A 27,846-nucleotide genomic window follows, 5' to 3' on the forward strand; every position below is an offset into this window, starting at 1 on the left:
CCCGGTGTTGTTGGGGGGAAGGAATAGCGGGCGCACCTTCCGGTCCCGCTCCTCTCGGGCCGCGAAGGAGGAGCCGCATTGCCTGGCAGAGCAGCTGGAGGCTGGTTGCATGGAGGGAGCCGCCAGCGGAAGGTGCGGCGGGTTTGGTTTTTGGGGGCGGAAAAGTGGGGACCCCGTTGCTGTGGGCGGCCGTGGAGGCAGAAGGCGCTTGCTGGGAGGGCGGCTCCAAAGGCTGGAGCCCGGGAGCCGCTGGTTCAAATGCCGCTTCTCTTAGGGACTAGGAACTTGGGGGAGCTGCTTTAGGCAGCTGCCCAGGCGTTTCAGAAGGGATTCCTTCCTGGAGATGCCATTGCGGGTGGATCCTGGGATCTCCTGCCTGCAGAGGTGGTGACCCGCCTCTGATTTTCGCTGCCCTTCGCCTCCCAAAAAAGAAAAATATAACTGGGTTAGGAACCATAATGTGGTGGTTATGGTTTGCTAGGACAGGGGTCTGCAACCTTTAAGACAAAAAGAGCCACTTGGACCTGTTTCCGAAGAAAAAAACACCTGGGAGCTGCAAAACCATTGCGACATTTAAAACATGCGCGCCGCTGCCCTCCGATCTGACAGTGGGTGGGAAGGTGACGTCAGGACGGTGCGTGACTAACGCATGCACTGCCCCCATGCGACGTCACAGCCAGTACAGCGCCCGCCACAGTGGGGAGTGTCAGGGCGCACAATGCGCCTCCTCCCCTCGCTAGTATATGCCCCGGAGCCGCGGCAAAGGTGTAAAAGAGCCACATGCGGCTCCGGAGCCGCGGGTTGCAGACCCCTGTGCTAGGGAGAAGAGAGCAGAAGGGGAGAAACAGCAACTCCGAGGGGTTAAAGGGTGGGAAGGCGTCAGAAGGAAGAGAAAAAGCGAAACTGTGGTTTGACGGCGTGTGTTAAAAATGTTGAAACTTAATAAAATAGAATTGGGGCGGGGGAGACTGGATTGGGAATTAGGGACATAGGAAAGTGCCTTGAACGCAATCGCTGTGGCCCTTATAGCTCATACTGTACTGGGATGTCAGGAGTCGTTTATTGTTGTTGCCAGGATTGTGTTGTTGTTGTTAATGATTTAGACCGGAGGGCCGTGGACCCCCAGGGTCTGCGCAACCCACCCAGGAGTCTGTGAGCACCATTCACATAACAAAAACGACCATAGAGGTGTCAACATTTTCAAATGTAGGGGGTCTGTGGCTGGGGTTTTGAAAAACAAGGGGTCTGCAGTACAGTGGTACCTCGGGTACTTAATTCATTCCAGAGGTCCGTTCTTAACCTGAAACTGTTCTTAACCTGAAGCACCATTTTAGCTAATGGGGCCTCCCGCTGCTGCCACGCCGCCAGAGCACAATTTCTGTTCTCATCCTGAAGCAAAGTTCTTAACCCGAGGTACTCTTTCTGGGTTAGCGGAGTCTGTAACCTGAAGCGTCTGTAACCCGAGGTAACACTGTACTTCACATAGGAATGGTTTTCCGTGGTTCTCAGTTAGCTGAGTTACAGCCCCATCACACAGGCCTTTGAAATGTAATACATTCAAATCTTTCATAAATGTGGTGGAAGGGAGGTTAGATGGCCATCTATGATTTAGTTGAGATTCCTGCATTGCAACTTTGCAACTTTGTGCAGCTGCTGTTAAAGTTGCAAAGCGACGGAGTAATGGAGAAATCTCTGAAACAACAATAGGATATCAGCTCAGGCATGATGGAGAACAGCAACAACCGGGAAAAGATAGACAAAGCATTTTACAAGGACAGGAAGAAATAACATGGACAGAATAATGGCCACAAACAGGAAGAACAAGGATATAGATTGAGTTCCTCATTTGTAGTTCTATAAATCATTTAATGTGTCGGCACGAATAGAAGTTATTAATATTGCAGTTGTTGTAGAAGGGATTATTATTTTGACTGGGATGTAATTGAAAGTAGTAAGATTTTGTAACGCAGGAATAAAGAAAATCATCAAACCATCAATTCTAGCATACAGGTAAAGGTAAAGGTACCCCTGCCCGTACGGGCCAGTCTTGACAGACTCTAGGGTTGTGCGCCCATCTCACTCAAGAGGCCGGGGGCCAGCGCTGTCCGGAGACACTTCCGGGTCACGTGGCCAGCGTGACATTGCTGCTCTGGCAAGCCAGAGCCGCACACGGAAATACTGTTTACCTTCCCGCTAGTAAGCGGTCCCTATTTATCTACTTGCACCCGGGGGTGCTTTCGAACTGCTAGGTTGGCAGGCGCTGGGACTGAGCAGCGGGAGCGCACCCCGCCGCGGGGATTCGAACCGCCGACCTTTCGATCGGCAAGCCCTAGGCGCTGAGGCTACCCACAGCGCCACCCGCATCCCAGCATACAGGAGGTCACCTAAATTATATACAGTGGTACCTCGGGTTACATACGCTTCAGGTTACAGACTCCGCTAACCCAGAAATAGTACTTCGGGTTAAGAACTTTGCTTCAGGTTGAGAACAGAAATTGTGCTCTGGTGGCGCGTCAGCAGCAGGAGGCCCCATTAGCTAAAGTGGTGCTTCAGGTTAAGAACGGACCTCCAAAACGAATTAAGTAATTAACCCGAGGTACCACTGTGATTTGCTATTTGAACAATTGGTATTAGTAATTGTATTATAATTTGGTATTGTTATAACGAGGGTATTATTGGATTGAAATTGAAAATTAATAAGAAATATGATATAAAAAAGAGATTCATGCATTGCAGGAGGTTAGATTAGATGACCCGGGGGGGGGGGGGTGGTGAACGCACACCAAAGTAAAGATCAAAACAAAAAAAATTCCTTCCAGTAAAGATGAGTGTCTTTTGCAGGTACTGCAAGCTGTACAATGAAGGTACCTGACACACATCTGTGGGCAGGGAATTCCTTCTGGCCCATCTGTGGGGAGCAGCCCTCTGTAGGGGCTGCTACAGAAAAAGCTCTCTCTTGGGCTGCCTCTCCCCCAGGAATGAGGGTGGCGGAACTACCAAGACACCCCCCTCTGCTGATCTTAACCCCTGAGAAAGTATGTAAGGGAGGAGACAGTCTTTCAGATTCCTCTTGTAAACTGTGCTCCATGCTGTTAACCACTCTCTACCGTTATCCCTTACAGTTTTCGGCCAGCGGCTACATCTCTGCCATCATGGTGAAATCATGTTGTGCAATAAACTGCAACAACAAATTTTTGCTGGGCAACAATATCTCATTTCACAGGTAAGGTGCCCTTAGGCTTGAACTGAATTTTCTCCATACTTGGTACATTCCCTGCATATAGAAAGCTAGCAAATAATGGAGGATGTGCGGTGAGTGATGTGGCAGCTTCACTGGTCTGATCTGGCAGGGCCCAGCTAACAATTTTTATGTTACCATGTCAGAGAGGATAGTTTATAATTATGGCTTCCTCCTGATGTACTAAGCAAGGAATCTTTAAATACATGTACCGTATTTTTTCCTCTATAAAACTCACTTTTTCCCTCCTAAAAAGTAAGGGGAAATGTGTGTGCGTCTTATGGAGCGAATGCAGGCTGCACAGCTATCCCAGAAGCCAGAACAGCAAGAGGGATTGCTGCTTTCATTGCACAGCGATTCCTTTTGCTGTTCTGGCTTCTGAGATTCAGAAATTTTTTTTCTTGTTCTCCTCCTCCAAAAACTAGGTGTGGTCTGGTGCATCTTATGGTATATTATGGTATATTATTAACTAAAGCGCGGAATATTCTATCATGTGAGCATTGAAATTAGAATCATAGAATCATAGAGTTGGAAGAGACCACAAGGGCCATCGAGTCCAACCCCCTGCCAAGCAGGAAACACCATCAGAGCACTCCTGACATATGGTTGTCAAGCCTCTGCTTAAAGACCTCCAAAGAAGGAGACTCCACCACACTCCTTGGCAGCAAATTCCACTGTCGAACAGCTCTTACTGTCAGGAAGTTCTTCCTAATGTTTAGGTGGAATCTTCTTTCTTGTAGTTTGGATCCATTGCTCCGTGTCCGCTTCTCTGGAGCAGCAGAAAACAACCTTTCTCCCTCCTCTATGTGACATCCTTTTATATATTTGAACATGGCTATCATATCACCCCTTAACCTCCTCTTCTCTAGGCTAAACATGCCCAGCTCCCTTAGCCGTTCCTCATAAGGCATCGTTTCCAGGCCTTTGACCATTTTGGTTGCCCTCCTCTGGACACGTTCCAGTTTGTCAGTGTCCTTCTTGAACTGTGGTGCCCAGAACTGGACACAGTACTCCAGGTGAGGTCTGACCAGAGCAGAATACAGTGGCACTATTACTTCCCTTGATCTAGATGCTATACTCCTATTGATGCAGCCCAGAATTGCATTGGCTTTTTTAGCTGCCGCGTCACACTGTTGGCTCATGTCAAGTTTGTGGTCAACCAAGACTCCTATTTTAAATTATGTGAGTACTCCACCTGCAGTCTGAAATGGTACTGTCTGCATACAGCTTTGACTGCAAGCTCTTTCTTCCCCATTGCTGAAATGTCATCTCCACTCTGTGGCACCCTGGTGATGCTCTGCTGCTTATCAATTGCACCTCATGAGAGAGCCAGGGCATAGGAAGAGTGCTGGGGACCACCTTCAGAGACTTGGCGGGCTGGATTAAGCCCACAAACTGGTAGTTCCCCATCCCCAAACTATATCTGTAATCAACACGTTGATGCTGGGGTTGCACGGAGAAGTATCTTTTCTTAGAAGCCAGCCAGTGTTCTTGCTTCCTTGCTCCTCTGTCCCCCTCCATCAAAATCTGTGGCCCCATGTGTACTATAACTTTAAAGCAGTATCATACCTAGGACCCACGTACCTACGGGACCGCCTCTCCTGCTATGCCCCACAGAGGACCTTAAGGTCCACAAATGACAACACTTTGGAGGCCCCAAGTCACAAGGTGGTTAGATTGGTCTGAACTAGGGCTAGGGCCTTTTCGGTACTGGCCCCGACTTGGTGGAACGCTCTGTCACAAGGGACTTGACATCTTTCTGCAGGGCCTGCAAGACAGAGCTGTTCCGCCTGGCCTTTGGTTTGGACTCAGTCTGACCCTCCCCTTATGGTTTTGATCTTTGGGTTACTATTAAAATGAGGCTGTATTTTAATTTGTATTTTTAACCTGTATTTTAAATTGGTTCCCCCCCAATATGTTTTTATTGTATTGTACATATTGGTGTCCCCCCCCCCCAATATGTTTTTATTTATTTATATTTTTTATTGTAATTTTACTGGCGTTAGCCACCCTGAGCCCGGCTCTGGCCGGGGTAGAAATAAAATTATTATTATTATTATTATTATTATTATTATTATTATACTCTAAACAGTCTGTTGGAGCACTTGGGCACGGTCAGGAAACAGCTCCAAATGTGAGAGGCCTGAGCAAGTTCACTTTGCACCAGTGAAAGGGAAAAATAGAAGGCAAACTTAGTCAGTGGCTTCATTTACTGGCAGGCTTGAGCATACACAGTTACACATGTTTGCAGATTCTCCTGCTAGAACGCTAGCAGGGTTACTCCTTTAGATGGAGAATTGCCACCTGGCCTGCACAGCAAAACACTCAGCAAAGTACAGATCCAGGTTGCAGGTTCATATGTAGCTCCAAGCACAGCACACAGCCCAGCAGCAGTGAGCAGGTAGGTGTCATACAGCAGAGATATTATGCAGCAGATAGAATTTGCTGGTCTAGTTCCTCTTAAATAGGCAGGACAATCACATTCTGGCCAGTTGCCAGTTGCTGATTCAGCAGTTGCCATTCAGATTTGGCCAGGTATAAGCAATCAGCAATCTTGCACTTATATTTTTCCTGGGTGAGAGTAAACCTTCTTCAACACAGTCATGGCTTCTCCCAAAGAATTCTGGGAGCTGTAGTTTGTTAAGGGTGCGGAGAGTTATTAGGAGAACCCCCTATGCTCCTCACAGAACTATAATTTACAGAGTTCCCTGGGGAGAGGGATTGGCTGTCAAACCCCTCTGGAGATTGTAGCTCTGTGAGGGAGAATGTGCTAAACTAGATGGACCAAGGGTCAGACTAAAGGTCAGGCAGTACTTGCTGGGATAGCTCAGTTGGTTAGAGCGTGGTGCTAATCACACCAAGGTTGGAGGTTCAATCCCCACGTGGGCCAGTTGCGTATTCCTTCATGGCAGAGGGTTGGTCTAGAATATGATCCTGAGGTCCCGTCCATCTCTCTGATTCTATCTCTCTCTCTATCTAATTATAGCCGTGTGTGTTTGTTTCATAGTTATGAGCACAGTTTCTGGGTATCTGTGAGGAGAGGAGTTTGGGACTTTAATCCATTTGTGCTTTGTGTGTCTGCTCCCTGTGAACACATTGTATGAAATGGAACATGAATGCAGTATTTAATTGCCATACACACACACACACACACACACACACACACACGGGGCGCGGGTGGCGCTGTGGGTTAAACCACAGAGCCTAGGACTTGCCGATCAGAAGGTCAGCGGTTCAAATCCCCGCAACAGGGTGAGCTCCCATTGCTCGGTCCCTGCTCCTGCCAAACTAGCAGTTTGAAAGCACGTCAAAGTGCAAGTAGATAAATAGGTACCACTCCGGCAGGAAGGTAAACAGCGTTTCCGTGAGCTGCTCTGGTTCGCCAGAAGCAGCTTAGTCATGCTGGCCACATGACCCAGAAGCTGTACGCCGGCTCCCTCAGCCAATAAAGCGAGATGAGCACCGCAACCCCAGAGTCGGTCACAACTGGACCTAATGGTCAGGAGTCCCTTTACCTTTATATACACACACACACACACACACACACACACACACACACACACAGAGTGGACGCTGGGGTTGCGAACGTTATCGTTGCGGGATGCGTGTTCATAACCCACAGTATTCGCAACCCGCGTCTGCGCACGCACGGGTTGCGATTCGGCGCTTCTGTGCATGTGCAAAGCTCGATTTAGCGCTTCTGCACATGCGCGACCGCCAAAACCCGAAAGTAACCCGTTCCGGTACTTCTGGATTTCGTCGGTCCGTAACCCGAAAATACACAACCTGAAGCGGCTGTAACCCGAGGTATAACTGTATATCACATACTTGTCGTAGGTTTCCTCTGGGGAAAAAAGATCTGTTGAAAAAGTGGGTTTGGAACATCCGCCGCAAGAACTTCACTCCCACGCGGCACCATGTGATCTGCTCGGAACATTTTTGCGAGACGGACTACCTTGAAAACGTAGCTTCCGGGAGGCGGTACTTAAAGCCTGAAGCGATTCCGACAATGTTTAACATACCCGAGCGGCTGAAGAAGGTAAATCTCACCGTCCTCCCATCAATCTCGTGGATGGACGCCTTTGCTATACAGTATGATCATGCCTTACGCGGGGGGTCTGGCTCAGAGTGTTCTACATATATGCAGATATGTGTGTACTTGAACCCTTGGAGCCGTCCCTTCACAAGTATACCGGTTTCCCTGTGGCTGGCTTGCTGAAAGGGCCTTGCTGCCCCAAGGAACTCAGAGCCTCTCAAAATAGCTTCAACACACAGGAACCCTTTCCTCCTTAGAGAGAATAATCTTTGCTTCTCTGCCTTCCTTGGGGAGCAAGGTGCTCTCTGTGCTCTGACTCCAGATGCCCTGGGATGTTCTTGTGAGATCTCATGGGAGCACCTTAGACCCAGCGTGTAGAGAGGGCCTTTATGACTTACATAGCTGCAGGTGGTATGCCTCTGAATACTACTTGCTGGGAATCATAATTAGGGAGTGTGCTGGTGTGCTTGTGTGCATGCTCTAGTTATCTCCCACTTGGACTACTGCAATGTGCTCTACATGGGGCTACCTTTGAAGGTGACCCGGAAACTGCAACTAATCCAGAATGCGGCAGCTGGACTGGTGACTGGGAGCAGCCGCCAAAAGCATATAACCGTTCCTGAAAGACCTACATTGGCTCCCAGTACGTTTCCGAGCACAATTCAAAGTGCTGGTGCTGATCTTAAAAGCCCTAAACGGCCTCAGCCCAGTATACCACCCCCATCGTTCAGCCCAGACTCTGAGGTCCAGTTCCGAGGGCCTTCTGGTGGTTCCCTCCCTGCGAGAAGTGAGGTTACAGGGAACTAGGCAGAGGGCCTTCTTGGTAATGGCACCCGCCCTGTGGAACGCCCTCCCATCAGATGTCAAGGAAATAAACAACTATTTGACTTTTAGAAGACATCTGAAGGCAGCCCTGTTTAGGGAAGTTTTTAATGTTTGATGTTTTATCTTGTTTTTAATATTCTGTTGGGAGCTGCCCAGAGTGGCTGGAGAAACCCAGTCAGATGGGCGGGGTATTATTATTATTATTATTATTATTATTATTATTATTATTATTATCCCATAGTACAATGGTAGGCCACTACTGAAAGTTTTGTTTTCATACAGGGTGGTAAAAAGAGGCGGCCCCACGTCCGCCGTGATCCTCCGCCAAGCCGTCAGCTGAAAACCAAGGAGAGCGATGCAGAAGTGCCTTCCCCTGGGAGTGATGTTGTGGGGCTGGAGCACTCCTACTCTCTCCCAGCCAGTCCAGGTAGGTCAGCGACTAAACGTCACAAAAGGCGCTGCTGGAATACAGCTTTCTGTAAAAAGAGACCGAGCGTATGAGTCTGTGGAATGCTCTCCCCAGGGAGGTTCGGCTGGCACCTTTATTATATACCTTTAGGCACCTGGCAAAAATGTTCCTCTTTAGCCAGGCCTTTGGCTGACGCCCTTTTGAAATGTGTTTGGGGTGTGTGTGTTATTGGATTACGTATTTTGTGATTTTATCTTGTGGTTTTATCTTGTGAATCACCCTGAGACTTGCAGATAAATTGTGGGAATGTTAAGGATAGTAGGAGAGGATACAGTGATTAAATATTATCACTTACGCTAGTGAGTCATGTAGCAGAACAGATTCGCCACAATTCAGCAGGAAGCAAGTTTGCAGATTTGTTTGAATCTCTTTAGTTAAGCAATCCAATCTGGCTTGCCCAGATGGATTATTCCTGGTGTCCCCTTTTATCTGTCTTAAAGAGTCTTTTCTTAACAGTAACAAGAAGTTTAGGACACGGGTGGCGCTGTGGGTTAAACCACAGAGCCTAGGACTTGCCGGTCAGAAGGTCAGCAGTTCGAATCCCTGTGATGGAGTGAGCTCCCGTTGCTCAGTCCCTGCTCCTGCCGACCAAAAGCATGTCAGAGTGCAAGTAGATAAATAGGTACTGCTCCGGCAGGAAGGTAAACGGCGTTTCCGTGCGCTGTTCTGTTTCACCAGAAGCGGCTTAGTCATGCTGGCCACATGACCCGGAAGGTGTACGCCGGCTCCCTCGACCAGTAAAGCGAGATGAGTGCCGCAACCCCAGAGTCGGCCACGACTGGACCTAATGCTCAGGGGTCCCTTTACCTTTACCTTTAACAAGAAGTTTACTTGCATTCAGTTCACAGCACGATCCCTGAAGGCAGGCTTTAGCTAGTAGTTACATAGCAAAGTGTGAGTTCATCCCATATGGGGACTGAGCCCATGTGCTGCTGGCTGAGAGCCAGCAGACAGCCAAATACATTACGAGAACAGCATCAAGAGAAGAAAAGGGCTGCAGGGGAGCAGGATGGCAGCAAGAGGAATATGGCTGCGCGACTCGGCTTTTTTATGGGGTCAGCCAGGGTCACGCCCATCTACCTGTTCACATGCAGGGGGAGAACGCTGCTGACCGGTGGAACAGGAAGTTACGCTGGCTGGAGTAACACCCCCCCTGCATGTGTTCACTCTAGGAAAACAATGAATGTTGTATTTGACTGCTCCAATGGATTAGTAAAGGTAAAGGGACCCCTGACCATTAGGTCCAGTCGTGACCGACTCTGGAATTGCGGCGCTCATCTCGCTTTATTGGCCGAGGGAGCTGGCGTACAGCTTCCGGGTCATGTGGCCAGCATGACTCTGGCGAACCAGAGCAGGGCACAGAAACGCCATTTACCTTCCCACCGGAGCGGTACCTATTTATCTACTTGCACTTTGACGTGCTTTCAAACTGCAAGGTTGGCAGGAGCAGGGACCGAGCAACGGGAGCTCACCCCGTCGTGGGGATTCAAACCGCCAACCTTCTGATCAGCAAGTCCTAGGCTATGTGGTTTAACCCACAGCGCCAATGGATTACATCCCACATAAATAAAAATATTTTATTATTGAGCAGCATAATTTATAGTTTTCTATTGAGCCAAGTGAATTGACCATCAAATGCCCCCATCCTGGTATTCCCCTCTTGTCCTTAAAAACTGTTAGCCCGGGATCTTCGCTTGGCATCTGTGCGGGAGCACGGCCTGACTGACCCCACGGCAGGAAAAGGCCCTCGCTTCCTCCAGCCCAGGCCTTGGAGGGAATGCAGGGAGAGGACATGGCAAAACATCTCGGAGGAGCCCGTCGACAACTCGGACACCCATCGCCAGCGTTTCCGCCAGTTCCGCTACGAGGAGGTCCAAGGGCCCCGAGAGCTTTGCGACCGGCTCTGGGACCTTTGCCACCAATGGCTGAAGCCCGGGAAGCACACCAAACTGCAGATTCTGGAGCTGGTCATCCTGGAGCAGTTCCTGGCCAGTCTTCCCTGGGAGATGCAGGACTACGTCAAGGAAGAGCAACCAGCAAACTGTGATAGTGCCGTGACCCTTGCCGAGGATTTCCTGAAGAGAAGGCAAGGGGAAGAGGTGAGTTCATTTCCCCTATGGCGGATCCAGGCCACTGAGACTGGTTGCACAAGCTGAAAGCATAGAGTTCCAACAAGAGTAAAGGTAAAGGGACCCCTGACCATTAGGTCCAGTCGCGGCCGACTCTGGGGTTGCGGCGCTCATCTCGCTTTATTGGCTGAGGGAGCCGGCGTACAGCTTCCGGGTCACGTGGCCGGCATGACTAAGCCGCTTCTGGCGAACCAGAGCAGCGCACAGAAACGCTGTTTACCTTCCCACCAGAGCGGTACCTATTTATCTACTTGCACTTTGACGTGCTTTCGAACTGCTAGGTGGGTAGGAGCTGGGACCAAACAATGGGATCTCACCCCGTTACGAGGTTTCGAACCGCCGACCTTCTGATTGGCAAGTCCAAGGCTCAGTGGTTTAACCCACAGCGCCACCCGTGTCCCCTTCAAACAAGAGTGGCCATCTCAAAGGCAAAGAAGCTGAGTATTGAGCATAGACTCAGGCAGAGCTGCAACAGGGAACCTCTTGTGTGGGTGATATGTGTACTGGTGTGCCCTGTTTGGGTTATTCCTTCAGAGATGCCGAGTGCAGCTGATTTAAACTGGTTCTGTTTTTTCTTTCAGTCAAGGTCATGCTCTCTATAATAAGAGGCCAGAAGGAGCCTGGCTTTCTGCTTTCTCTTTCTATCTCTTTTCTGTCTGATGTGGTGTTCTGTATGCTTAGTGTTAAGATTTATTCTAAGTTATCGTAAGTTTAAGTTAACTCTGCTGCAACTGGATTTCTTATGGACAGTGCCAATCCTGAATGTATTGGATTTCTGACCGCTCTGCTACCGCTGGTCTATTTTTGGGAGTCCTGCAACGTGTAGCTAACTGCGCTGTGTGAAGATGGCTCTCCTTTTGTCTGTCTTCATGCTGTGAAATTATGCATGGAGCGGAGAAAGAAACATTTTTCTTTCTCGTGATATTAGAACCCACAGGCATCTCATGAAGCTGAACGTTGGTAGGTTGTGGTTAAAGTCCTCTTGCGCACAGCACAGTTACCCTGTGGAACTCCCTCCCACTGGAGGCAGCGATGGCTTTAAAGGAGGATTAGGCAAATTCATGGAGGGTAAGGCTAGCAAGCAGCTTGCCCCTCAGTACCTTTTCCTGTTTTTAGGTGCGGAGGCCGCTGGCCGAGATGGCGGCCAATCTCCCCGAGTCCGAGAAGGCTCCCTCGGAGGTGCGGCGTTCGCTGCGGGTCAGGAGGCCCACCAGGAAGGGAGATGGAAGTTGTGCTTTGCTGGGTAACAATTCTTTGTGCTTCCCTTATGGCGGGTGAAGGGGGAAATCCAGCCCTCCAGGTGTTGCTGGACTCCCATCGTACATTCACATTGCTTGCAAAGGCTGATGGGAGTTGTAGTTCTGCAGGGCCAAAGGTCCCCCCCTCCTGTTCCTATGACATGTCTTTTCTCTCGCCTCCTCTTCCCCTCCTCCATTGCCTGCCTGATATTCTGAGGGCTGCTGTCACAAGACTCTAGTCCTGTGTGAGGGGCAATTCTTATCCCCAGCCTGTCACAAAAAAGAATCTCTGTTTGTTTAGAACAGGGGTCTGCAACCCGTGGCTCCGGAGCCGCATGTGGCTCTTTTCCACCTTTGCCGCGGCTCCGGGGCGGATACTAGCGAGGGGAGGAGGCGCATTGTGCGCCCCGACACTCCCCACTGTGGCGGGTGCTGTACTGGCTGTGACATCACATGGGGGTGGTGCGTGCGTTAGTCACGCACCGTCCCGACGTCACCTTCCCACCCGCTGTCAGATCGTGGCTCCGGAGATATATTTGTTTTAAATGTCGCAATGGTTTTGCGGCTCTCAGTTTTTTTCCCCTTCGGAAACGGGTCCAAGTGGCTCTTTTTGTCTTAAAGGTTGCAGACCCCTGGTTTAGAAGTAGGAGGACTGGGCTGTTACTTTATCTATAAAGGGAGAGAATCATAGCGCAGTGGCATGCAGAAAAACCCAGGTTCAACCTCCCCAATGGTGTCTCCAGGTATGGCTGGGAGAGACCCCAGTCTGTAATTCTGGCCAGCTGCTGCCAGTCAGTGTGGACACTTCTAAACTAGATGTGCCAGTGGACTCCTAACTAGAACAGTGCAGACAGAATCTAAAATGGAGGTATTTTTAGGACACCGTAGCCACCTATAGAAGCGAACCAGTGCTATTTTTCTAGAACACCACGAACACCTCCTTTGTTCTCTTGAACCTCGGTTTTTGCGCATCTCGGAAGCCCAAACGATTCGGAACCTGAACACCAAAAACCCAGAAGTAATTGCTTCTGTTTTCGAACGCGCCTCAGAAGTCAAATGGCTTCCGCTGCATGTTTTTCTATTTTTTTCATTTGATTTTGCCCATTGATCCTCAGTTTTTGAATATTTCAGAAGTCAAACGGTCATCCGGAACGGATTACGTTCGAAAACCAAGGTTCTGCTGTAACGGCAATGGCGGGCACCTGAGAGGTGCCGGAACTGAGTTCCGGAAAGTTCCGGCTGGAAAAAGAAAGCCCTGAAGCAAACCATATATGGCACCCTTTGCCCGTTGGTTTCTTAGGTGATTTCTTGAGAGAAAGAGAGAGTTTTCCCCGTCTTCCTTAGAATTCATTTCCTCCTCTCTGTCTTGATCCTCCAGAAGATGAGCCTGCGAGCGACAACAACCAGGCAGAGATCATTCAAGCCGAAGTCCCTGCATCTGAAGAAGTAGTATCTCAGGAGGAAGTTTCCTCCGTGACTGAGGCTGCTGAAAGTGGGTACTCATTAAATATGGCGTTCGTTTAATAGAAGCAGTCTCTCTCGAGAATGGATCTGGAGCCGCTGTTTGTCATACTGCCCTGAGTAAAGGGAGCGGCGCTTAGATCTGGGCCTTGTCTCTAGGCCTGAGCCTGCCAGGGTTTCGAAGGATTAAGAATGTAAGACCAGCACTCATATTTTACCTCATGGAAGGAAAGAAGGGAGTAACCAAGAGAGGAATTCTCAGAGGTCTGCTGAGAGTGATTTATTTGACCTTTGCTTGCTTGCTTTTTTATTTTATTTTATTATTTTATTTTATTTTATTTTATTTTATTTTATTTTATTTTATTTTTATTCCCCCGCCCCCGTTATTTTATTTTATTTTATTTTGACAAAGTAATAATCTTAAATAAATAAGAATAAAAATGTGCCTGAGACCATTCCATTGTAACTATCCAACCTCCCAAAATTTCAGCACCTCCTGTGGTGGTTTGACCCCTTTCCGTTTTAACAGTACAAATTCTACAAACACCTTCCATATCTCCTCAGAATCATTTCTCCTGCATATTCCCCGTCTTACCTTAATGGCACATGTTGATTTATCGTTCATCGCTATATCCCACACCTCTTTATCCCATTCTTCCATTTTATATTCTGCTTGCCCCTTCCACCTCCTAACTATCATAATTCATGCAGCTGTCAATAAATTTGTGAGCAAGTCCTTCATGGTCTGCGAACCTTCCACCCCATCGTAAATTGATAATGATGCTACCTCTGGACTTTTGGTCGGCTTTAACCCGGTGATTTCTGTTATCTCCTTAAACACCCTTTGGCAGAAAAATTGTACTTATTTACACCCCCACCACATGTGAACAGAATTCCCTGTTTCCTGGCATTCCCTCCAACATAACACGGAATATTCCTTGTTTATTTGATTTAATCTGACTATGTCAGATTAAATCAGCTCAGACCTTTGCTTATTTATTAGTTTTATTTTAAATATATTGAGGTTCATTTTCTTTCTTTTTAGTGTTTGATGTTTTATTGTGTTTTTAATATTCTGTTGGGAGCCACCCAAAGTGGCTGGGTTTAGGTTGATTTTCTGAGCAGATACCCATTCTAGAGCCTCTTACAATCACAAAGCAACTTCAACGTTAATCAGAAATTGCGTGTATTTGGCTGTATCCCTTGTACCCCCATTTCTGCACAGCAGTTTTCAGGCTCCATTTCCGCCCCCCTCTCTCATCCTTATAGTTGTGCCGGTGAGCGATGGGTGGCAGAGCGACGATGAAGGGGAGCTGTGTGGGGCACCGTGCGAAGGAAGCGAGGGCACAGAGATGGAGGAGAACTCCAGGGGTCTGGGAAGAACAAAGAGGCGACAGGGATCTGAGGCACCTGAGAAGGGGAAGAAGAAACGGGCAGGTAGTCTCTTATTTCTATTCACTTATTTATTTTTGCTACCCCGCTCTTCATCCTGAGGTCCCAGGGTAAGTCACAATGATGTAAAATGCTGTTCCTAGCATTAGTCTGATTGGTGTCCGAAAGACTGAGCGCTAAGCAAAAATAAGTATTTTAGTTTTTTAATCTTCTCTTTTTTTTAGCGAAATAGTGAAATATTGCAAACATTTGCCGCAAACAGGTTCAGTAGATCTGAGGGAGTGAAGGCAAGGCAGGCGAATTAGAGTAAGGGATCTCTTGTGTGACAGTGAAAGGGAGCGAGATAGCACTCCCAGTGGTCAAAAGTCCCCCAAATTACCCCAAATTGGGTAAGACACAAGGTTTATTAACACATAGCTATGGTAACAGAGAGCTGCAGAGGAGGCGCATTCAGAGACTTGTCAAGACAGGCCCGGAAGTGGACTAAAAATAAAATATGGATGAAATTTGCCCGAGTCTGTGGGCATCAAAAGTGGCCTTTGCCTCTTGGCCACTTCTGGCGAATTCTCCTCAGGGCGCTTTGCTCTTGCAGAGGCAAACGGATAGCACCATTCCCAACACTTCGGCGAGAGAGACGGCTGCGCAGACCCCGATGATGACGTCGTTGTTCTCTTGAAACCATTTACGGGCGGAGACCACGCAGCCCGTCTTCCTCACCGGCCAGCTGTCGAAGGCGCCGGAAGGAGCGTCCAGGGGGCAGAAGCCTATCGCTGCCTCCGAGCTGGTGGCGTTGACGCCGCAGGAGCAAGGGTAGAGTGTGTAATTTCTTTCCTGGAGGAAGAGGTTCAGCTTCCAGTTTTCCGGCCCGATCCATCCGCAGCAAGACATCTTGGATTGGAAGTAGTCCCAGGCCAGCATGGCGGACCTGTTGGTTTCGTGCCTCAGGTCGTAGTACCGGATGAGGTGGAGGACAAAGGTGGGCGTTTTTTCCTTCATGGCCTGCGCACGGTGGTAGACGAGCAAGAAGGTGGTGGCCTGGGCCGCCAGGAGCAGGAGCAGGCCGAAGAAGTAGAGCCCCAAGAAACAGCGGCTCCCGCTGAAGGCCCCCACGCAGCCCAGGAACCCCATCACCATGGTGACGGCCCCCACGCCAATCAGGGTGTAAGGCACGATGTTCATGGTGGACGTCGAGATCTGCAGGATGGTGATGAAGTTTCTCTTGTCGAAGAAGAGCCATAGTCCGGAGCCCATCAGCATGGCCCCCAGGACAAAGAAGAGGTGGTTGAAGAAGAAGAGGCTGTAAGCAGTGGCTTTCTGATAGATGGGCTTCATCTTCTCACAGACGCAGCTTCCTTCTGTTTCGGAACTCAGAACCTCCAGGACAGACACACAAACACACAGTTCAACAGCTGTACCGGCTTGGATGAGCCACAGAACAAGTGCCTTAGAGCCCCTGGGCTCACAGCTTTTTTTATTATCGTCTAGCCGCCTTTGAGTTCTGCGCCCCAACCCCTCTTGTTTTGTAACATCTGCCACTTCATTTATGTGGTCTTTTCCCCCTCTCCCCCTCCCCTTTCTGGAAGTGGAGCGCTCAGAAGTGGCCTTCCTCCCCCTGTCGTCTGACGTGGTACATTCCATTTGATTTCCTCACTTCTAACCTGATGGCCACTGGTCAGGGATGATGGGAGTGGAAAATTCAGCAACATCTGGAGGGATATATATTTGTTGTTGTGTCGTTTAGTCATGTCCGACTCTTCGTGACCCCATGGACTAGAGCATGCCAGGCACTCCTGTCTTCCACCGCCTCCCGCAGTTTGGTCAAACTCATGCTGGTAGCTTCAACCATCTCGTCCTCTGTCATCCCCTTCTCCTTGTGCCCTCCATCTTTCCCAACATCAGGATCTTTTCCAGGGAGTCTTCTCTTCTCATGAGGTGGCCAAAGTATTGGAGCCTCAGCTTCACAATCTGTCCTTCTAGTGAGCACTCAGGGCTGATGTCCTTCAGAATGGATAGGTTTGATCTTCTTGCAGTCCATGGGACTCTCAAGAGTCTCCTCCAGCACCGTAATTCAAAAGCATCAATTCTTTGGCGATCAGCCTTCTTTATGGTCCAGCTCTCACTTCCATGCATCACTACTGGGAAAACTATAGCTTTATATAAATCTATCCATCTCTTTAGAAAAATAAAAATACAATTGTAATTTGTATTTATACCCTGCTTGTCATCAAATGATCTGAGTTGAGTTACAGAAATATAGCAATGAAAATAACTGCAATATATCAAAAGAATACTTGCCTTTGACTTTCAGGTGTCTCAATAGACCTATGTAGTTGTTTATAATTTCCTTGAGTGGCTATTCACTTTAGCAGTTATTCTGTTAGGGTTGTGATACGTCAATAATAATAATAATAATAATAATAATAATAATAATAATAAATAATATATTATTATTATTACTATTAAAGTGGTACCTTGGAACTCGAATGGTTTGGCTCCTGAATAAATTGGCTCCTGAACGCCACAAACCTGGAAGTGAGTGTTCCGGTTTGCAAACGGTTTTTGGAAGCCGAACGTCTGATGCCTTGGTTTTCAAACTGTTTTGGGAGTCGAATGGACTCCCGGAACAGATTAAGTTCGACAACCAAGGTACCACTTATTTATTTATTTATTTATTTATTTATTTATTTAATCTGGCTGGGTTTCCCCAGCCACTCTGGGCAGCTTACAGCATATCTTAAAACATAATATAAACACCAAATGTTTGGGACATAGCCTGTATTCAGCCCCCTTAAGCACCTTTTCCTCTAAGGCATATGTGGTTCTTCCCCTCCTCATTTGATCCACAACAACCCTTTGAGGTGGGTTAGGCCGAGAAGCAGTGACTGGCCCAAGGTCACCCAATGAGCTTTATGGCTGAGTGGAGATTTGAACCCTGGTCTTCTCATACTGCCACACCATCCTGGCTTGCCAGCTGTTTCATCTGCTGATTTTGCTTTGCTTTTCAATTTATTTACATGATTTTTACTGCACCCCCCCACATTTTAATTATGTAGACTGCTCTGGAACACAATTTCACTCTAGGGCGGCATCTAAATATTTAAGACAAGTGGCATAAACATACTGTTGCTAGTATCATAATTGAATCAATTTGACTTTAAATTTGTTTGTGAGTAGAAGCAATTTGATTTTGAAGTCAAATGCATCCTTTTTAGCTGAAGCACATATGTGTGTTAGAAGTGTTTCCCCTTGTGCTGAAGGAAGAATGTCTCTTTTAAGATGGGCTTCAAAAAACAATTTCCTCTCATGTACAGGAGAGGGAGGGATATTCTAAAAAAAAAAAGGTGCAGATTCTCTTAAGTTTCTTGGGGGTTTCCCAAAGACCAGCCGCCGTGTGAGAACAGGCTGATGGGCCAGATGAGTCTTCGGTCTAAACTAGCAGGCTCTTTTCATGGTTTTTATGTTGCATTATCCAAGCAGAACACCACATTACACACACGTACATACACACACACACACACACACACACACACGGAGAAGCTATCAGTGGGCTTGGTGAAACCCCAAGGCTTTCAGAAATACAAAAAATCCCTAAGGTAGAATCCACGCTTCCAAAAAGCCCAATGTGGATGTCGCATGCTGACAGCTGGGGACCGGGGGACCCAGAAAATCAGATGGGAGAGGCAACGGAATGGAGTCTCGTAGGAGGGGGTATGGCTGGCCAACCAGAAGAACACTCCACACTGTAATGTTTTAATTGCCGGACCCATTTGTGACACTCTTTTCTCTCATTTTGTTCTAGCAGGCAATGATCAAGGGCCAGGGAATGAAGAGGAGAGTCAGCTGGAAACAGCCGAGCAAGGAGGAGAAGAAACTTCGGGGACAGTCAGCGGGAAATCTCCCCAGGGTCTTAAGACTGAAGGGACACCTGGAATCCTGCAGCACACAGAGCATCTGAAGGACATACCAGCAAAAGAGAATCCGTATAAATGCCTCTCCTGCGAGGAAAGTTTCCATAAGCGGTCTCAGCTGGTTATACACCAGAGGGGTCATGCTGGAGAGAAACCATACAGTTGCTCCCAGTGTGGCCAGGGTTTCTCTTCCCGCCCCGAACTTCTCAGCCACGAGACAAGCCACACGGAAGAGAAACCGTATCAGTGCTCGGACTGCGGGAAGAGCTTTCGGGAACAAGCCTACGTTGTCCAGCACAAGAGGATCCACACGGGGGAGAGGCCGTATACGTGCTCCGAGTGCGGGAAGAGCTTCTATCGCAGAGGGTCCCTTATTCTGCACGAGAGAATCCACACGGGAGAGAAGCTGTACAAGTGCCCGGACTGTGGGAAGAGCTTCAATCGGAAGCCGCACCTTGCCGTGCACAGGAGAATCCACACGGGGGAGAAACCCTACGAATGCTCCGACTGTGGGAAGAACTTCACTGTCAAATCTGCCCTCAACGTGCACATGAGGACCCATTCCGAAGAGAAGCCGTACCAGTGCTCCGAATGCGGGAAGAGCTTCCGCGAGAAAGGGACCCTCAACATACACAAGCAGAGCCACACGGCGGAGAAGCCGTTTCAGTGCTCCGAGTGCGGAAAGTGCTTCCGCTACGCAGCATCGTTCCGGAGACACAAGAAGTCCCATTCGGTAGGACCCGTTTTGAAATCCTACGAATGCCCCGAGTGCGGAAAGAGCTTTGGCCGCAAAGATTACCTTATCACACACCGGAGAATCCACACCGGAGAGAAGCCGTACATGTGCTCTGTGTGCGGGAAGAGCTTCAACCATGGCGCGACCCTCGTCACGCATAAGAGGACTCACACGGGAGAGAAGCCGTATGAGTGCTCCGAGTGCGACAAAAGCTTCAAGCAGATTTCAGGCCTTATTACACACCGGAGAACCCACACGGGAGAGAAGCCGTATGGATGTTCCGATTGCGGGAAATCCTTCATCCTGAAATCGTACCTTGATGTGCATAAGCGGACTCACACCGGAGAGAGACCGTATCAGTGTTCACACTGTGGGAAAGGGTTCTCGTGCTCCTCTTACCTTTTAAGACATGAGAAAACCCACACCGGGGAGCGATCGCACATATGCTCTGACTGTGGCCAAAGTTTCCATTGGAAACGGTCCCTGATCATGCACATGAGGAAACATACAGGGGAGCAGAACGTACACGATTGCACCATCTGTGGCAAAAGCTTCAGCTGGTCGTCTGCTCTTAACGTACACATGAGAACCCACACCGGGGAGAAGCCGTACGTGTGCTCCGAGTGCGGGAAAAGCTTCAGCGGCAAATGGATCCTCATTCAGCACAAGAGAATCCACACGGGGGAGAAGCCGTACGAATGCCCCGAGTGCGGGAAATGCTTCCACGTGAAATCCTCTCTCCTCGCACACCAGAGGACCCACACGGGGGAGAAGCCCCACGAGTGCTCCGAGTGCGGGAAGAGCTACAGTGTGAAAGCCAACTTCACCGCCCACATGCGGACTCACACGGGGGAGAAGCCGTACGAGTGCTCCGAGTGCGGGAAAAGCTTCTACAAGAAGGACCGCCTCATGACACACAAGAGGACCCACACGGGAGAGAAGCCCTACCAGTGCTCCGAGTGCGGGAAGGGCTTCAACTGGAAAGTCGGCCTGATCAACCACATGAGGATCCACACGGGGGAGAAGCCGTACGCCTGCGCCGCGTGCGGGAAGTGCTTCCACAAGAAGGACCACCTGGCGCGCCACGAGATCATCCACACGGGAGAGAAGCCGTACACCTGCTTCGACTGCGGGAAGAGCTTCAACCAGAAAGTTGCCCTCCTGGTGCACAAGAGGACCCACACGGGAGAGAAGCCCTACAAGTGCTCCGAGTGCGGGAAAAGCTTCAGCTGGAAAAAGTCCCTGATCACACACAAGGCGGCTCACACGGGAAAGAAGCCGTATCAGTGCTCGGAATGCACCGAAAGCTTCAGCAGGAGAGCCCAGCTTGCCGAACATGAACAGATGCACATAGGTGAGATGGAGTGGGATGATTTGCTTCTATGAGGGCAGGTCATTGCCCTGGGGGAAGCACTTCCTTTCCAGGTTCGACCCCAGGATCCCTGGATTAAAAGTAGTAGTAATAATAATAATACTTGGGACGCGGGTGGCGCTGTGGGTTAAAGCCTCAGCGCCTAGGGCTTGCCGATCGAAAGGTCGGTGGTTCGAATCCCCGCGGCGGGGTGCGCTCCTGTCGCTCGGTCCCAGCGCCTGCCAACCTAGCAGTTTGAAAGCACCCCCGGGTGCAAGCAGATAAATAGGGACCGCTTACTAGCGGGAAGGTAAACGGCGTTTCCGTGTGCGGCTCTGACTCGCCAGAGCAGTGATGTCACGCTGGCCACGTGACCCGGAAGTGTCTGCGGACAGCGCTGGCCCCCGGCCTATAGAGTGAGATGGGCGCACAACCCTAGAGTCTCTCAAGACTGGCCCGTATGGGCAGGGGTACCTTTACCTTTACCTTAATAATAATAATAATAATATTTTATTTATTATTTATACCCCACCCACCTGGCTGGGTTTCCCCAGCCACTCTGGGCGGCTCCCAACAGAATATTAAAAACACCATCAAACATTAAAAACTTCCCTAAACAGGGCTGCCTTCAGATGTCTTCTAAAAGTCAGATATTGTTCATTTCCTTGACATCTGGTGGGAGGGCATTCCACAGGGCAGGCGCCACCACCGAGAAGGCCCTCTGCCTGGTTCCCTCTAACCTGACTTCTTGCAGTGAGGGAACTGCCAGAAGGCCCTTGGAACTGGACTTCAGAGCTGGACCCTTGGGCTGAATGATGGGGGTGGAGATGCTCCTTCAGGTATACTGGGCTGAGGCCGTTTAGGGCAGGGGTCAGCAAACCTATTCAGCAGAGGGCTGGTCCACTGTCCCTCAGACCTTGTGGGGGGCCAGACTATACTCTGAAAAAAATCCTATGCCCCACAAATAACCCAGGGATGCATTTTAAATAAAAACACACATTCTACTCATGTAAAAACACGCTGATTCCCAGACCGTCCACGGGCCGGATTTAGAAAGGGATTGGGCTTGATCCGGCCCCCAGGCCTTAGTTTGCCTACCCATGGTTTAGGGGTTTAAAGGTCAGCACCAACACTTTGAATTGTGCTCGGAAATGTACTGGGAGCCAATGAAGGTCTTTCAAGACCGGTGTTATATGGTCTCAGCGGCTGCTCCCAGTCACCAGTCTAGCTGCAGCATTCTGGATTAGTTGCAGTTTCCGGGTCACCTTCAAAGGTAGCCCCACGTAGAGCACATTGTAGTAGTCCAAGGGGGGAGATAACCAGAGCATGCACCACTCTGGCGAGACAGTCCATGCGCAGGTAGAGTCTCAGCCTGCATACCAGATGGAGCTGGTAAACAGCTGCCCTGGACACAGAATTGACCTGCGCCTTCATGGACAGCTGTGAGTCCAAAATGACTCCCAGACTGTGCACCTGGTCTTTCAGGGGCACAGGTACCCCATTCACCTGCCCACCCCCCTTCTCCCAAAAACACTACTTCTGTCTTGTCAGGATCTCTGGCAGCATGCCAAGGAACAGCCCATAGCTCAGCCTCCTTTTTGACCATCCTATATGCCCTTTTAAAATGTGGCTCTTTCTTTTTTTGCGGGCGGGTGTTATTGGGTTTTTATTTTGATTATACAGTATATTGTGGTTTTTATGTCAATCTTTTCTGCGAACCGCCCTGAGACCTCTGGGTATAGAGTGGTATATGACTCCAATAAATGATGATAATAATAACCATCTCAGAACGTGACACGCCTACATCCTACTTGTCGTTCCCCCACCTGCCCCATTCGTGGTCTCCCCACTCCCCGTGAATAAAAACGCTGTAGCAGTTTATCTTTGTACATTTCAGGCTTCATTGCCGAATCTACGGAGCTCACCGTGGAGGAAATCAGCACCGCCGTGGTAAGGAAGAGCTCTCATTTTGCTTTGCCGAGAGAAGCTTTTAATTACAACGTGTCATTATTTCCTCTATGACAGGAATTGGGGAATGACCTTTTTCATTCCTTTCTGGGGAATCCCCTGGGGTCACATGACAGTGGTGGGTGGGCCCAGAGGGGGGCAGCCAATGAATTGCTACCTTTGCTCAGCCAGCGAGTTTTATGCTCACTCCCTCACCTCCCTGGAGCTGTTATCAAAGTTCAAGGAGACACTTGGAGGGTTACAAAGCCAGATCAGCAAGAGGGAGGCTTGGGGAGAAAGTGCGTGGCCTGGGGAGAATTCTGATAAAGAGTGACAATTCCCAGAATTCCCTGGGAAGAAGGATGATTGTTTAGCCACCCTGGGAAATGGAGTTCTGGGACAGGAACAGAGGGTCTCCTCAGCACCCATAACAGACTACAGATCCCAGGATCCTTTGGGGGAAGCCATGACTGCTTAAAAGAGACGCGGGTGGCGCTGTGGGTTAAACCACAGAGCCTAGGACTTGCTGATCAGACGGTCGGCGGTTCGAATCCCCATGACGGGGTGAGCTCCCGTTGCTCTGTCCCAGCTCCTGCCAACCTAGCAGTTTGAAAGCATGTCAAAGTGCAAGTAGATAAATAGGTACCGCTCCAGTGGGAAGGTAAACGGCGTTCCCTTGCGCTGCTCCGGTTCGCCAGAAGCGGCTTAGTCATGCTGGCCACATGACCCGGAAGCTGTACACCGGCTCCCTCGGCCAGTAAAGCGAGATGAGCGCTGCAACCCCAGAGTTGTCCGCGACTGGACCTAATGGTCAGGGGTCCCTTTACCTTTATCTTTACCTTTTATGACTGCTTAAAGTGGTGGACGTGGGTGGCGCTGTGGTCTAAACCACTGAGCCTCTTGGGCTTGCCAATCGGATGGTTGGCGGTTCGAATCCCCATGACAGGGTGAGCTCACATTTCTCTGTCCCAACCTAGCAGTTTGCCAGGTCTGCCAACCTAGCAGTTCGAAAGCACGCCAGCGCAAGTAGATAAATAGGTAAACGGCGTTTCTGTGCGCTCTGGGTTCCCCCGTAGTTTCCTGTTGTGCCAGAAGTAGTTTAGTCATGCTGGCCACATGACCCGGAAAGCTGTCTGTGGACAAATGCTGGCTCCCTCGGCTTGAAAGTGAGATGAGAGGCACAACCACATAAGTCGCCTTTGACTGGACTTAACCGTCCAGGGGTCCTTTACCTTTACCTTTTAAAGTAATAATGCAGACGAGAGCCTTAAATTTAAACCACACCCAAGTCTGGATATGCCAAAGCTGCCCTTCCTTGGCTGGGCTGTGTAGATGACGTCTGTCTTACTCATAACACTCTTTGATTGTTCCAGATGAGCTTGGATTGCAATGCCATTATTCTGACCACCGCTGTATAGAGCAGGAAACATCGGGAAGCTGCACTTGGGTAAGACAAGCAACAGCCCGCGTGTTGTGGAGCCTGGAGTTTTGTGTGAGGACCAGGGAGACAAAGGATCAAATCCCTGGTCCATCCACGGAGGTTCCCTTATGACAATAGGCCAGTTCCTCCTCCTTAGTTTATCCTCCATGTTGCACGGATAAAACGAGGGTGAGGGAGAGTGGAGAAGCTGCTATATCCCACCAGGAGAATGGGATATAAGCACAGTAAATAGTAATAAATTATATTTATTCCTGTTTAGGGAAGCTTTTAATGTTTGATGTATTACAGAGAGCCAGTGTGGTGTAGTGGTTAATGTGGATTTATTGATTAGGGCGTGACCTGCTAATTGGTTTACGATCCAACTTAGCTCTTTATGGCGGTCCGGCGCGCTTCTTCCAATCAGCTGCCCATTCTGCTCCGTCCAGTCACGCCTCGCAGAGTGAACACAGCGGCAAAGCTGTCACTTAGCTTCAGACAAACACACAGAGTACCGGTTTGTCCATTAACAGTTCTTTATTGCGACATTTCTCAGAAAACTCCTGGACTACTCGCAGCCATGACAAACTGCGACCTCTTCCCTCAAAGACAGAGAGGAACAGAGAAAACTCCTCCCAGCTTCCAAAGCTGACGTCAGAATGTTGAGGCATCATGGGAACAACTTAACCTATTAAGTTCCGAACACTCAGAGTTAAGAGTGGTGGACTCGTAATCTGGTGAACCGGGTTCGCGTCCCCGCTCCTCCACATGCAGCTGCTGGGTGACTTTGGGCCAGTCACACTTCTCTGAAGTCTCTCAGCCCCACTCACCTCACAGAGTGTTTGTTGTGGGGGAGGAAGGGAAAGGAGAATGTTAGCCGCTTTGAGACTCCTTCGGGTAGTGATAAAGCGAGATATCAAATCCAAACTCTTACAGTATTTTAATATTTTTTTGGAAGCCGCCCAGAGTGGCTGGGGAAGCCCAAACAGATGGGCAGGGTATAAATAATAAATTTATTATTATTATTACTTCTACTTTTAATCCAGGGATTCCTGGGGTCGAACCTGGAAAGGAGGTGGGCGGGGTATAAATAATAAATTATTATTATTATTATTATTATTATTATTATTATTATTATTATTATTCCCAGACCCCATTAAAAAATTCTGCTTTATTACCTTGAAATCCCTCAGATATCTTAAAAACCACCTTCTCCCTTAAGAACCTGCTGGTCACCCTTGTCCAATTGATTTTATTAATAAACTCTGGAGAGATGTTTATTAGCATACTGTTTAAGCAGAATAAATGTGTAGAAGTAGGGTCTCCTTTTCAAATGCGCCTTTGCCTCCCAAACATTCTGATTGGTTTCAACATACAGTGGTACTTCGGTTTTCGAGTGTCTCGGAAACTGAACGTTTTGGTTTTCGAATGTTGAAAACCCGGAAGTAAATGCTTCCATTTTCAAACATTCCTCAGAAGTCAAACGGCTTCCACTGCATTTTTTCCAATTTTCTCCATTGAAACTGCAGACCGCTATTTGCGCCTCAGTTGTCAAACGTTTGGGCAGCCGAACGGTCTTCCGGAACAGATTATGTTCAATAACTGAGGTACCACTGTATTCAGAAAGAATATGCTGTTAGAAACGACAGGTATGAGGTATGAGGAAAGAACGACAAAGCTGTAAAAACAAATAGCTTCATTGAACATCAGAGGGTTGTCTCCAGCTTACTCAGAGTAGACTGATTGAAAACAATGGACATGACTAACGTAACTTCATTCATTTCCATGGGTCTGCTCTGAATACAACTTCATAGAATTGACAGCATAATAATTGACAACTTAATTCCTTTCGTATAGTAATTATATGTTCATATATTATACTTTTTCCTTTGTATTTATAATCAACGCAATCAGGCAGTACTGTGAAATTTTGTTAAAGAAGTATAGGTACAGGTACAGGTACAGGTAGGTCCCACTATCCACCCACTCACTCTTGGAAAATTCACTTATCCAAGCGTAAATATTATGCCCAAACCAGCAGATTCAGATATCTGAATATCCAGGTTTTGTCCACTTCCTTTCTTCCTTGTTCTTTGCTGGTCAACGGCAGCCATTTTTGGGCAGAAAGCATGCAGAGAGAGACAGAGATTAGAAAAATCTGGGAGCAGGAGAGATTGGACAAATTTGTTTTTCCTTTGTCTCTTTTTTGCTGGTTGGCTGCAGCCATATTGGGAAGGAACCACTGAGCTTGTACAAATCCCCAGTTAGAAATATTCCCATAGGAATCAGTGGAAATCATGGACTTGTTATGCGAACACTCGCTTAACGAATGATTTCCAAGGAATGCAGTGTGTTCAGTAAGTGGGACCTGCGGGTATATAGATAGTGCACTCAGGTCAACAATGCAGACCCTGCCTTGTGTCTCCAGTGGCACAAATGATTATGGGAGTCGTAGTTTGCTAAGGGTTGTTAGATCCCTGTTCCCCTTACAGACCTACAGTTCCCAGATTTCCCTGTGAACAGGGATTGTCAAACCACTCTGAGAATAGAGTTCTCTGAGGGGAATAGGAGTCTCCTAACAAACTTCTGCACCCTTAACAAACTACAATTCCCAGAATACTCTGGGGGAAGTCATGGCTATTTAAAATAATATCATGGCGCTTTATATGCATGGTATGGAGGTGGCCAAAGCATAGTTATATACCGTATATGAAATACAGAATAAGTTATGCAAGTTAAGACCATGTTACATGATAATTTATACAAGACTCAAAAGCTTTGACTGGGGCAGAAATTAGATTTCCTAAATGCATAAATCTGTTTCATTTTGTTTTTTAAATAAACATAGCATTCACATAGTTGTGGATATTAATCTACAACTGTTCTAGGAACAGGTATTTTATTACTTGTGGAAAGGATCCTTGCAGATATTTTCATGCCCTGATATTAGAAAGATGTGTTTGTATATATATATATATTCTCTCTCTTTTAGCAAATCGTTGTGATGCTCTTTTGTTTTCTTTCCCATGCAGGATTCTGGAAGCTAGCCAGTTTGCTGAACCTGATTTTTTAAAAAAGAAAAAAAAAGAAAAAGCTTTTTGCATATGCCGCTGCAGCCGAGTATCTTTAACCTTCTCATGAGTTCTGTGCGGAAACTCAATCCCTTTTCAGGGCTTGGTTATTTTGCAACTGCTTCAAAATTATTGAAATATCTCCCAAGAACATCTCCTCCCTCTCTCTCAATCCTTCGGGTCGTTGAAGCCCCCATCTGGCTTTTAATCCATGTCAGCACTATATAAAAACCCTTGTCTTCGCTTGCATTTTCCGAAGGATATAGCTCTGAATAAAACTCTTTAGAATCGAATGGGTGCATTGCATGTTCTGGCTTCTGTGTTTGGTTCTGCCTTGCCCAGTCTGTGCTTGAGCCAGAGATTTCTACGAGTTTATGCGTGCCACCTGCCTTTTAAACCTCTGGCCCTGGGAGTAAAAAGCGGCCCTCCAGACCCTTCTCTTCGGCCCTTTGAACTTTCCCCGACCACCCACCCCACACCCAGTGTCCCCAGGCTCTGTGACCTTGAGTGGTGGTTTGTTTTTTTTGCCAGGATGTAATATGGCCTTGGAACGTGGGTGGTGCTGTGGGTTAAACCACAGAGCCTCTTGGGCTTGCCGATCAGAAAGTTGGCGGTTTGAATCCCCGCA

General features: G+C 48.4%; 1 protein-coding gene and 1 pseudogene across 3 annotated transcripts; one reads left to right on the forward strand and one right to left on the reverse strand.

Moving 5' to 3' along the window:
• Positions 1 to 27,511, forward strand: LOC114592414 (uncharacterized). 3 transcript variants are annotated; one of them, XM_077920987.1, is made up of 12 exons: positions 1 to 132; positions 3,123 to 3,223; positions 7,076 to 7,277; positions 8,382 to 8,526; positions 10,249 to 10,667; positions 11,814 to 11,940; positions 13,314 to 13,427; positions 14,666 to 14,833; positions 18,588 to 20,786; positions 22,681 to 22,733; positions 24,104 to 24,177; positions 27,180 to 27,511. In XM_077920987.1, exons 2-11 carry the CDS (start codon positions 3,153 to 3,155, stop codon positions 24,146 to 24,148), a joined length of 3,543 nt encoding a protein of 1,180 aa, XP_077777113.1. In that variant the 5' UTR covers positions 1 to 132; positions 3,123 to 3,152; the 3' UTR covers positions 24,149 to 24,177; positions 27,180 to 27,511. The 3 variants fall into 3 exon arrangements, with proteins under 3 accessions (XP_077777113.1, XP_077777112.1, XP_077777106.1); XM_077920986.1 differs by lacking the exon at positions 1 to 132 and adding an exon at positions 2,902 to 3,035 and having other exon boundaries at positions 18,591 to 20,786; XM_077920980.1 differs by lacking the exon at positions 1 to 132 and adding an exon at positions 2,905 to 3,035.
• LOC114592369 (CD82 antigen pseudogene) lies at positions 15,174 to 16,255 on the reverse strand (annotated as a pseudogene).
• Positions 27,512 to 27,846: the final 335 nt, after the last annotated feature.

The sequence above is a fragment of the Podarcis muralis genome, chromosome 2, assembly GCF_964188315.1.
Source record: "Podarcis muralis chromosome 2, rPodMur119.hap1.1, whole genome shotgun sequence".
In the NCBI taxonomy this organism is placed as follows: domain Eukaryota; kingdom Metazoa; phylum Chordata; class Lepidosauria; order Squamata; family Lacertidae; genus Podarcis; species Podarcis muralis.

Excerpts from the sequence above, each read along its gene's own strand:
- LOC114592414 (XM_077920980.1), top strand. The coding sequence starts at position 2,979 with ATGAGGGTGGCGGAACTACCAAGACACCCCCCTCTGCTGATCTTAACC. Across the intron at positions 8,527-10,248 it reads CTCTCTCCCAGCCAGTCCAG|CCCGGGATCTTCGCTTGGCA; the intron begins GTAGGTCAGCGA and ends AAAAACTGTTAG. Across the intron at positions 20,787-22,680 it reads ACATGAACAGATGCACATAG|GCTTCATTGCCGAATCTACG; the intron begins GTGAGATGGAGT and ends TGTACATTTCAG.